At 35.7% G+C, this 11,860-nt stretch overlaps 3 protein-coding genes across 3 annotated transcripts; 1 reads left to right on the forward strand and 2 right to left on the reverse strand.

Moving 5' to 3' along the window:
• Positions 1-203: 203 nt before the first annotated feature.
• On the reverse strand, positions 204-2,653 carry LOC118030125 (pentatricopeptide repeat-containing protein At3g02490, mitochondrial). Its single transcript, XM_035034121.2, has one exon. It carries the CDS (start codon positions 2,537-2,539, stop codon positions 563-565), a length of 1,977 nt encoding a protein of 658 aa, XP_034890012.1. The 5' UTR covers positions 2,540-2,653; the 3' UTR covers positions 204-562.
• Positions 2,654-4,566: 1,913 nt separating this feature from the next.
• On the forward strand, positions 4,567-7,052 carry LOC118030124 (cell division cycle protein 48 homolog). Its single transcript, XM_035034119.2, has one exon. The coding sequence runs from the start codon at positions 4,567-4,569 to the stop codon at positions 6,949-6,951; it is 2,385 nt and encodes a 794-aa protein (XP_034890010.1). The 3' UTR covers positions 6,952-7,052.
• Positions 7,053-7,243: 191 nt separating this feature from the next.
• LOC118030126 (uncharacterized) lies at positions 7,244-8,192 on the reverse strand. Its single transcript, XM_035034122.2, has 4 exons — positions 8,054-8,192; positions 7,870-7,938; positions 7,655-7,726; positions 7,244-7,516 (listed from the first exon to the last, which is right to left on the reverse strand). The coding sequence occupies exons 1-4, from the start codon at positions 8,111-8,113 to the stop codon at positions 7,442-7,444; spliced, it is 276 nt and encodes a 91-aa protein (XP_034890013.1). The 5' UTR covers positions 8,114-8,192; the 3' UTR covers positions 7,244-7,441.
• Positions 8,193-11,860: the final 3,668 nt, after the last annotated feature.

Here is an 11,860-nt window from a genome sequence, read left to right on the forward strand (position 1 = left end):
TGTAGAAACAAAATTATTTCAAGATATTAAACTTATTTAGCATACCACATGACAGACAGGGTCACAAAAAATTCCATCTGGACATTGCTAAAAAATCAAGGAAGCTTTATTTTGGGGATAAATCTTACAATCTGACAGAATCAAGGCTAACAGCAAAGTTATTTAACAAAGTTTAATAAAAGTAATAATTGTATGCCATAATGTCAGATGCATAATAGGAATATACTGAACAAATTTATATCTTTCGGTAGCACAACTAACAATCACACAGCACATCAAGCGCAAGAAAAATTTAAGAACCAAACTACCTGGCTTTAAGTTCAGATGCATAGCACAGTTCATGCTATACACAAGCATGAAACCAAAACAGCAAGATAAGAAAAGGCAAGAAATACTTCAGAAACATGAATCACTAAATCTTATTTTCTACTTGACAAAGGTAACCATACGCCTATGAGAAGTTTTCAAGCAGTGTAGAAAATGTTTGTACCAAGATTTTTGAAACAATGCCATTCTACATTGACGTCACAGAGAACACTTCGTCATACACTCCAACAAAAACCTACACTGATACAGTTGTAGCAGCAGTATCTTTGCTAGACTTCATGGAACAGAAAAGAGTCAAAACATCAGCATGATTCCGAATGAAAACTGGACATTTAGACAGGAAATCTTGTGCTTCGCTATGCCGTTTGGCATTGAAAAAGGCTTCAAACAAATGAAGAGAAACAGATATAGATGGAAACTTCTTAGTGGTCATAGCATTCATAAAAGCAATGGCATCATCTCCAGTTCCAGACTTTGATACGAACTCAAAAAATGGATCTATGTAAGGTGGAATTCCATGACTTTGCATCAACCCCAACAGATTTAAGGCATCCTTAAATCCGCCCTGTGCTAGCAACTTACTTATCAATACTTTGTATGTAGTCCGCCAAGGGTGTAACTGATTTTGACAGACATAATCACACAGAAGATTGCATGCATCTACTGCTCTGTTCTTGAGGCAATATGCATTTACCAACAACTCAACAGCATAACCAGCACCAGTAACTCCCTTTTTCTCAACCATTTTTCTGAAACAATCAGATGCCTTTTCAAGATCCCCAGATACACAATGTCCTTCAATTAAAGATGCCCAAGCCTTGTAATCCAAATCGCTGCCAGATGATTCCATATGATCCACAAATTCACTTGCTTCATAATTCTTACCAGCACTAGTAAGCCCAAAAGCAATCTTTCTCTGCAAATTACCACTAACTACAAAACCAGCAACCATCATTTCTCTTAAAATCTTATTGCACTCTTTAAATCTACCAACACTTCTTAGAGCTTTAAGAACTGCATCAAGCATAGAATCTGTCAACACATTCCCATTTTCAGTAAAGACCTTCACAATTCTTGAAAACAAACCAATATCCAACTGTTTACAAACCACTATGTTCCTCAACAAATAGGTGCAATATTTAGATGAAGGCTTATTTGCACCATTCATTGCAAACTCATACAAGTCTACAGCCTCCTTAATCATTTTCCTCTTCATAAACCAGGCCAACACTGTATCAAATGTCTCCACCTCCATTTCAAACCCGTTACTCCTCATTTCATCAATAACCTTCCAAAACCTGTCAATACAATCCTTGCTCCCCAAAACCCTAGCCATGGCATTATAACTCCTCCCATCATGCTTACACAACCCACTCTCCTCAACCCACCTAAAAAATATCAATGCTTTCATTGGCTCCATCGCTAAATGCTCCAAGACAATCTTCACCAAACCACTAGAAAACTCAGCACTCAAACCCTTAATTTCCCCTTCAACATCCTCTCCCCAAAACTTACTCCTAATAATCCTACTCATTCTCAACCCAATCTTTTCCACCGAATTATCAATGGATCCCGTCGCAAAAACCCCTTTTAATTTCTCTATATCACCCTTTAACCCTTCATTCTCAAACTTCTCCAACACTCTATCTCGAGTAACCCCTGACACACCATAACCCTTTGTCTTCATTTTATCAACCAATTCCCAAAATTCCTCAACCAACCCATTTACCCCCAAAATCCCTAACATCCAGTTATAACTTTTAGAGCTCAATCTCTCACTATCCTTCTTCAAAACCCAATAAAAAAACCTCTTCGCCACAACCGGTTTCGATCCCAATGACTTCAAAACTTTCAAAACCAAGTCATGACTAATAACAACACTACTCAATTCCAATTCTTTACTAATATCATCAGAATCATCAAACTTGGTAAAAACATCACAAACTAGCAAAACAAGATCTGGGTCTTTTGTGGGCTCAACTAATGATGCTTCAGATGATAAATTACGTGCAAATAATGGGTTTTTGTTATAAATATTGTGGTTTTGTGGGGTTTTAGAGAAATGAGAGTCTTGCAGCGAAAGTGTGTGAAGAGAAGACAGAGAGCGAAGTGGAGGAGGAGAGTGTTGCTGTAGTACCTGGAAATGATTGGAAAATATGAGAGATGACCGAGGGTAGCTTCGGTGGAGAAGAATCCTCCATGAGTGTCTCATTTCAACAGTGTAAAGTTAGGGTTTTTGAGGAGCCTGAGACAGATTTGGGGATTGTGTGTGCTAAGCAGAGAGTGAGCGGTGATCTAACTTTTTAGGGTTTAAGAGGGGATTTGGGTGGTTTGTGTTTTTTTTATCAATCTTTTTAGTTTTTTGGGAAAACAACAAGTTCGTCCCTTCTCTATATATGAATTTACACTAAAGTCCTAAATTAAAAGTATTTCTTCAATTGGATTTCTAAGGATTTGGACATTTTTTGAAAAGAAAAAATGAAATTTAGACTTGGATATTTTCAGCTATTCCTTCCCTTTGAAATTATAACCAACTACAAACAAGAATGTCAAACTTTGCTTGGATTTTGATTTTAGAAAAAAATACTTATTTAAAGAGTACATTTTAAAAAATTTAAAATGAAAAATTCAAGGACACATATGGCTATTGGATTGGATCATTGATTAAGTAGCTCGTAATATTGTTGAAGTTTTTCTTTTCTTTTCTTTTTTTTAAATTTTTTTATTTTTTGTAATTTTTATTTGATATTTTAATAACCTTAATTAAATAATATTTTTTTTAGTCTCGACTTATATCAATGTTATAAATCAATAATTCACTAAGTTTACAGAAATAATATATTAAAAATAAATATTTTCCGTTTGATATATAAATTAATAATCTTTTTTATATATATGCATGACTCAATTTAAAAGTCTTTCTAAAATATAACTTCAATGTTATTTGTTTTTTTTTTTAAATTGATATTTTATTAGACTTCATCTCTAACTTTTCTTGATACATTATAAATCACTGGTATAATGTCCTCGTATTACAAGAATACATTTTATGGTTATAATATGTGTAATTTATTTTTTAATAATATTTGTAATTTAAGTTTATTAATTTGTGTAGGGTTTTCTTGAGGAAACGTCCATATTAGTCCCTAAGTATAAGTAGATTCACAGCTAAGCCTTTAATTCCTACATAAACTTAACTTTGCCATAAGGATTAATCAGAAAATATGAAAAATATTAGAATTAAAAAATGAGATGAATTGGAGACACATCAATCAAATATGAATTCTATTATTTTCTAAAAATAAATTATAAAAAAAGGTTGACTCTTTCTCACCCACAAAATATTATAAATATTTTTTCTTATTAAGTTGGATCCGTACAGGATATCTACCTCTTATTTATCTATTTTTTATATTGTAGCATATAATATTTTTTATAAGTGTTTTTCGCTAAAAAAAATACATCAAAATAATTATGTTTATAAAGGGCTAGATAATATTTATATTTAAGTAGGTTCAATATAGGTTGAACTAGTTTGTTTAGTCCAGTTAAATTAATTTTAAATTTTTAAAACCAAAATAAAAAGGAATTCTTTTAGGTTTATTAATGATTAATTTGATTTTTTTTCTTAGCTTAGTTATTCCTAATATTTTGTTTTTTTAATTTTTTTGGTTTAATTGATTTTTTTAATGTTTTATGATTTGTTTAACATAAAATATTTAAGATTTAAAATATATTCCAAGAAATATCTCAAAGTCGAATAAAAGTTGAGAGAGAGAGAGAGAGAGAGAGATGGACTCTCCAACCTCCGTATTGAAAAATTTAAAAATATAGGTGTTGGATTAAGAAATTATTTCGATGAGGGACCACTTGTATACAAAGTAAAAAATACATGGACCTTGAATTATTACATTATTGCCTAGCTACTTTTTTATTTTTAAAAAAAACAAATCTTAATAAACAAAAAATATATAGAGAAGGATACCCCAGGTCTGAATTCACCGCCATTGTTTGAAATCCTAGTTCCAAGAAGAAACATATAGAGCTTGATAAGTAGTAACAAGGAAGGAAATCGAAGAGAAGTGGAAACCTAAATAATAATAATAAAAAATAATAAAAAAATCCGAGTACTTGTCTGATTCCATAAACAACACGTAAAAGGAACAAGAGACTTGTATATAAACACCAGTGGTATTGACATTAATTCACATTCACAAGATTTGCTCTTTCTTTGGGTTAATGGGAGACCAGGCAGGCACAAACAAAAGAAAGAGAGATTTTAGTGATTCAATTATGGGGCGCAATAAGAAGGCACCCAACAGGCTTCTTGTTGATGAAGCCATTAACGATGACAGCTCTGTCATCACGCTCAATCCAGCTACAATGGAGCAACTTGATATTTTCCGCGGGGATAACTTGTTGATCAAGGGAAAGAAGAGGAGGGATACAGTTTGTATTGCCCTAGCTGATGATCGTTGCGATCAGCCCAAGATTCTGATGAATAAGGTTGTGAGGTCAAACTTAAGGGTTAGGCTTGGCGATATGGTTTCGGTGCAGCTATGTCCGAACTTGCAGTATGGCAAGAGGGTTCACATTCTGCCTTTGGATGACACAGTTGATGGCCTTAGCGGCAGTCTGTTTGATGCCTACTTGAAGCCTTACTTTAAGGATTCTCATCGTCCTGTCAGGAAAGGAGATATTTTCCTTGTCGGAGGAGGAATGAGGAGTGTGGAGTTTAAGGTCATTGAGACCGCTCCTGCTGAGTACTGTGTGGTTGAGCCTGATACGGAGATCTTCTGTGAAGGGGAAGCTGTGAAGAGGGAAGATGAGGAAAGGCTTGATGGTATCGGCTATGATGATCTTGGTGGCGTTAGGAAACAATTGGCACTAATCAGGGAGATGGTTGAACTGCCATTAAGGTTTCCACAACTTTTCAAGACCATTGGTGTGAAGCCACCGAGAGGAATTCTGCTTTATGGTCCTCCTGGAACAGGTAAAACATTGATAGCAAGGGCTATTGCTAATGAAACTGGAGCTTTCTTCTTTTGCATCAATGGACCAGAAATCATGTCCAAGATGGCAGGAGAGAGTGAGCAAAATCTGAGAAAAGCTTTTGAAGAAGCTGAAAAGAAAGCTCCTGCAATTGTATTTATTGATGAGATTGATTCAATCGCTCCCAAACGTGAGAAAACTGGTGGGGAAGTAGAGAGACGAATCGTTTCACAACTACTGACTCTTATGGATGGGCTAAAGGCTCGTGCTCATGTTATTGTTATAGGAGCTACAAACAGGCCTAACAGTCTAGACCCTGCATTGAGGAGGTTTGGAAGGTTTGACAAAGAAATAGATATTGGTGTTCCAGATGAAGTTGGTCGCCTTGAGGTTCTTCGTGTCCACACAAAGAAAATGAAGCTCTCTGAAGATGTAGACTTGGAAAAGGTAGCCAAAGGAACTCAGGGGTATGTTGGTGCAGATCTTGCAGCTCTTTGCAGCGAATCTGCCCTACAATGCATTAGGGAAAAGATGGGCATCATTGATTTGGAAGATGATACCATTGATGCTGAGGTTCTTAATTCCATGGCCGTTACAAATGAGCACTTCAGCATTGCTCTCGGAACCAGCAATCCTTCTGCTCTTCGTGAGACCATCGTGGAAGTTCCCAATGTTAGATGGGAGGATATTGGTGGTCTTGAGAAGGTCAAGATGGAGCTTCAAGAGACTGTTCAATATCCGGTGGAGCATCCTGAGAAGTTCGAGAAGTTCGGCATGTCACCTTCTAAAGGAGTTCTGTTCTATGGTCCTCCTGGTTGTGGCAAAACATTGCTGGCTAAGGCTATTGCCAACGAATGTCAAGCTAATTTCATCAGTATCAAGGGTCCTGAGCTTCTAACCATGTGGTTTGGTGAGAGTGAAGCCAATGTCAGGGATGTTTTCGACAAGGCACGCCAGTCGGCTCCTTGTGTCATATTCTTCGATGAACTTGACTCCATTGCTATTCAAAGAGGAAACAGTGGAGGAGATGCTGGTGGTGCAGCTGATAGAGTTTTGAACCAACTCCTAACTGAGATGGATGGTTTATCAGCCAAGAAAACCGTCTTTGTAATTGGTGCTACCAACAGGCCTGATATAATCGACCCTGCACTTATGAGGCCAGGTCGCCTTGACCAGCTAATTTATATCCCTCTGCCAGACGAAAGTTCTCGACTACAGATCTTTAAAGCTTGCTTGAGAAAATCACCAGTCTCAAAAGATGTTGACCTCCAAGTTCTTGCCAAGAACACTGAAGGCTTTAGTGGTGCTGATATCACAGAAATCTGTCAGAGGGCTTGCAAAAATGCTGTCAGGGAGGACATCGAAAAGGATATCAAGAGGAAGATCCAGGGCCTGGAAGATAGCATGGAAGAAGGAATGACTGGGCTTAAGGTTTCTCACTTTGAAGAGTCCATGAGGTATGCTAGGAGGAGTGTGAGTGACTTTGATATTCTCAAGTACCAGATGTTTTCTCAAACTTTGCAGCAATCCAGAGGTTTTGGTTCTGATTTCAAATTTTCGGAGGCGGCGACATCAGCTGATGGTCTTAATCCAGCTGTGACTTCAGCTGGTGGGGATGATGAACTATATTAATTAGGTGTTTTCCTCTTTTTGTTTATTTCGGCTAATTTTGTTTCTTCATAATAATAGCAATGGATTAAAATTCATTAAGAGTGATGATCGCAATGTAAGTGGAGCAATGTTATGGAATTCTAAGCTGCTCTTGAACTCATACTTCAGGGACTTTAGACTTGTCAGATTCATAAACACCAAATATTCAAGGAGTGAATTAATAGCAATGAATAGATATAGAGGGCCATCTGGACATGCAGGATGCCATGAAGATGAAGGAATGTTGCGCTCTCATAAACCGAGACAAAAGATCTTTAAACAAGTACGAAACTGAAGTAAAATTTCACTAATTAGGGCAAAATCTGCCTGCAAACATCGATCACGAGAGAGCTACAGAGAGAGCTCTCTTCTTTATACGAAAGGAAATGGCAGAAACAAAAACAATAGATGAACATTGCATTCAATTTCTAAATTGCTATAGACAATTATTGGACTGATCCATTCAGCTACTTCATTTGTTCATTCCAGTTGCATTCTTCACTCCTTCAACAGCTGCCTGTGCCGTAGACATCACCTGTTCACCAACCTACACCAAGAACAAGTATCATAATTAAATTACACATCTGTTCGTTATTTTCTTGAGCACAAGCTACTGTAGTGGTGAGGATGAATTCTCTGGGGGAAAAAACACAGAAAATGAGATTGAAGGAAAGAATTTGAATACCCCTTGCACTGATTCCTTTGCATATTGAGCGGCATTACCAGCTTTGTCCATCATGGTAGGACTGGTCTTCTCCTGAAACAAACAAAATCCATGCCTTATCATGTATTGGAAGAGAAATATCATTGTGTTCTTGAGCACAAGCTACTGTAGAGGTGAGGATGAATTCTCTGGGAAAAAAAACATAGAAATGAGATTGAAGGAGAGTATTTGAATACCCCTTGCACTGATTCCTTTGCAGATTGAGCAGCATTACCAGCTTTGTCCACCAAGGTACTGGCCTTCTCCTGAAACGAACAAAATCCATGCCTTATAATGTGTATATCATTGTATTAGAAGAGAAATATCATGCATGAACATTCATCAATAAAAATGAAGAAATAAACAAATTCACAGGCTGACCTGAACTTGGCCCTTGGCCTCGCCAGCTTGGAAGCTCATCTTCTGGGTATTGTCAGCCATCTTTGGTTTCTGATTTCTTTAAAAGATTTGGAAGAACTCAAATAAATTCTCAGATTCTTGAAAAAACAAAACTCTTGGTAGTAAAGGAATGCCATGGCAGCCATAATTTATACTGCTTAAAACCAGTCCATTGCTGGACACGTGCAATGCCACGTGTCAAGCTATAGATTGCTTGGAATATCATCCGTTATTGAGGTTGAGATTTTGGGGGCCTTTGACCAGGGGGGTTGTGAATTTTGTGAATAATTCATGCGCTAATAACTTTCTTTCTTTGTTTTTTTTTTTTAAAAAAAATTCTTTGGGTTTTTTTTAAGACATTCATGTAAGTGGTGTCCAAATTTCATTAGACAAGTGAGAAAAAACATGTTTAGTTTATGTGAATAATTGGAGAAAAAAAAAAAACTCTTGTAGATTTGTTTATTAAAATACCGAGATTTTATTTGAATGGTTCATTTAAAATATGCTTTAAAGATAAAAATGAATTTTTTTTTTAGAAAAAAATGCTTTTAATTTACAAAATATCTTGATTTTAGGTTCATCATTGATTTTTATGATTGTTTATTCATAATATTATTAAATAAAATATAGTTTTAAAAAATACAATGTCGAGTTAAGAGTTTTTAAATTTGATTTATTGAATTAGATTTAATAATAATACAAAAAAAATTATGGTGACTTCAATATATTTTTAATTTTTTTTAATTTGATCTGTAGAGTAGCAAAAAAAGTTACTTACTAGGTCCCATTATATATGTTATCTATTTGCAGGATTAAAAATTTTGAGTAGTTTTTTATATAGGGAAGGTGCTGCTAATTTTTTTTAAAAAAAACTGAAATTATTATCCCCCTAAATCTGTGTAGATGTCTAGGAGAAAATCAATTGTACATTATGAGGACAAGATCACTGTTACTTCTAACAATGATAATGACAACCACGAGTCATTAAATGTTCACCAAGAAGAGACACTTGAGATGTAGGCATCAACTCACGACTTTGCCTCGTCGAGTGCAATGTTGCAATGTAGAGGCGGTCCCTTCACAATGAGATTCCTACATAATGGGATCCATTCACCTACAAATACGAGACTCAATTGAAAGATGACATTTTCAATATAAGTTTGTTTTGCTTTCACAACGACATGTTTAATAATACCATAAAAATAAATTTTCATGAAATTTATTCAATTTCAAGTTTATAAACAATGAGGTTGCCCGAACAAGAACTTGACATTTAAATCGTAAATGAAAATTTCATTGTTTCAATGAAGCCAAGTTTCCAAACATTCTAAATGAAAACCGCATGTTGATGCATGGTTTTCAAGGTTTAAGGTTAGTATTAACTTAATATTTTTTTTATTATGTTAATTTGTTTACTTTATTTAAATTATTTAAAAAAAATCTTTTTATAAATGTTTATTGCAAGGAAAAATTTGAATTGGATATAGCTAATGATAATGTTGCGAGAAGGGTTTGGAAGAATTACGTTGCAATTACATAACATCGAAATCAAGATAATTTTTTATTCAAAATATTAAAATTTTATTTGTCATTTACTTATAGATAATTTGTTTGTATTATATGAGTTGTGTGATTTTTGGTACGAGGTGCAAAAGAAATCCAAAAAATATGTGAAAGAAAGTGATCTACCAGGCTAGAATGACATGACGGTTTGGAAGGATTTCAGGTCGCCATACATCTTCGAGACTTTATGGGCGGAACACATTCAACATGTGATGTCCATGCATATCACACGATGGTCACAATTTGATGCCGGGAACCGAAGCTGACAAATTAACGGTTTTGTTATCACGCATACCGGCAGTTCCGTTCTGTTTATTTTTAAATGCGAAGAGGATAGTAAGATTTTTTTTAATTGCATCCATTTTTTAATTTGTTGTTTTTTATAAATATATTTAACTGACAATATTTTTATCTTGCAGACAACGGTTCTTAGACATGAGCCAAACGCAATGGAGTTTTATGTGGGAACGCATGTGTGAAGTGATGGCCACCAAAAAAAAATACAATAGTTCGTAGATAGCCAAGCTCAACGCTTTGTGTTATGTTGGTTTTCAATAAAAAAAAAATTAGTTATTATTTACTTGAATTTGATGAATTTATTGTTTATTTTCAGGAGACATATAACAGCCGATTAAAAAAGAAATATATGGACAATTCTTCTACTCATCCAGATATCGATCCAAATTTTTGATTGAATATAAGATTGTGATAAAAATCGGTTATACAAACTCTCTAACACTATAACCAAAAACTTATGAACAACCTATAATATTTCAATCATTGAATGCTTACCATTAATCCAGAGCACTTAATCAACCATGGCATACAATAACGTAGACCCATCTCAATTAATAAAAAATATGAACGACTGCAACGACTCCTCTCAACTGTCGCAGTGTATTTTAAAAAGGAGAGAGAGGCCACTTTCTTCACGAATGTAGCCACCCTTCTTAACTCCTCTCCCTGAAACAGCCCCTCCCTTCTCGCCACCTCCCTGTTCCCGAATCTACCAACCTTCTCCACCTCATCTCAGAAACTGCTCCTTTTTTTTTTTCATCGACTCCGCCGCACCCTCTCAAGTCCTCTATAAAAAAACAGCTCCTCCTTTCTGGCTTCCCTCATTCTCGGATCTAGCCATCCTTTCCATCCCCCTGTCGAAAAAGGCTTCTCTCTTTCGCTGCCCCTTGTTTCTTATGTTAAAAAAAATTGTAACTGATATAATTATCCGAAGCAACGTTGCATAAAAAGCTAGCTAGTTAAGTAATTTGTTAGAGAAATGCCGCTTGCCTTCCTTGAGCATCTTATTGCCAGAATCTCAAGCATTTTTATGAACATGGATTCACCTTCTTACTTCTGCCTGTGAATTGTAATGCGGGAAGGAAAAACGTTAAGTCTAATAATCAAATACAATTAGCAGTGAATTAATAGCAAAGTACAGATATATAGGGCCATCTGGACATGCAGGATCCCATGAAGATGAAGGAATGTTGTGCTCTCATAAACCGAGACAAAAGATCTTTAAACAAGTACGAAAATGAAGTAAAATTTCACTAATTAAGGCAACATCTGCCTGCAAACATCGATCACGATGAGAGCCTACAGAGAGAGCTCTCTTCTTTATACAAAAGGGAAATGGCAGAAACAAAACAACAGATGAACATTGCATTCAATTTCTAAATTGCTATAGACAATTATTGGACTGCTCCATTCAGCTACTTCATTTGTTCATGCCAGTTGCATTCTTCACTCCTTCAACAGCTGCCTGTTGCCGTAGACATCACCTGTTCACCAGCCCTACACCAAGAAACAAGTATCATAATTAAACTTACACATCTGTTCGTTATTTTCTTGAGCACAAGCTACTGTAGTGGTGAGGATGAATTCTCTGGGGGTAAAAACACAGAAATGAGATTGAAGGACAGTATTTGAATACCCCTTGCACTGATTCCTTTGCATATTGAGCGGCATTACCAGCTTTGTCCATCATGGTAGGACTGGTCGTCTCCTGAAACAAAAACAAAATCCATGCCTTATTCATGTATTGGAAGAGAAATATCATTGTATTCTTGAAGCACAAGCTACTGTGGAGGTGAGGATGAATTCTCTTGAAAAAAAACATAGAAATTGAGATTGGAAGGAGAGTATTTTGAATACCCCTTGCACTGATTCCTTTGCAGATTGGGCAGCATTACCAGCTTTGGTCCATCAAGGTACTGGCCTTCTCCT

Source organism: Populus alba, chromosome 17, assembly GCF_005239225.2.
Source record: "Populus alba chromosome 17, ASM523922v2, whole genome shotgun sequence".
In the NCBI taxonomy this organism is placed as follows: domain Eukaryota; kingdom Viridiplantae; phylum Streptophyta; class Magnoliopsida; order Malpighiales; family Salicaceae; genus Populus; species Populus alba.

Coding starts and splice junctions, on each gene's coding strand:
- LOC118030126 (XM_035034122.2), bottom strand. CDS start 8,113: ATGGCTGACAATACCCAGAAGATGAGCTTCCAAGCTGGCGAGGCCAAG. Junction 7,939..8,053: donor AGGCCAAGGGCCAAGTTCAG/GTCAGCCTGTGA, acceptor TGTTCGTTTCAG/GAGAAGGCCAGTACCTTGGT. Junction 7,727..7,869: donor CAAAGGAATCAGTGCAAGGG/GTATTCAAATAC, acceptor TGTTTGTTTCAG/GAGAAGACCAGTCCTACCAT.
- LOC118030125 (XM_035034121.2), bottom strand. CDS start 2,539: ATGAGACACTCATGGAGGATTCTTCTCCACCGAAGCTACCCTCGGTCA.
- LOC118030124 (XM_035034119.2), top strand. CDS start 4,567: ATGGGAGACCAGGCAGGCACAAACAAAAGAAAGAGAGATTTTAGTGAT.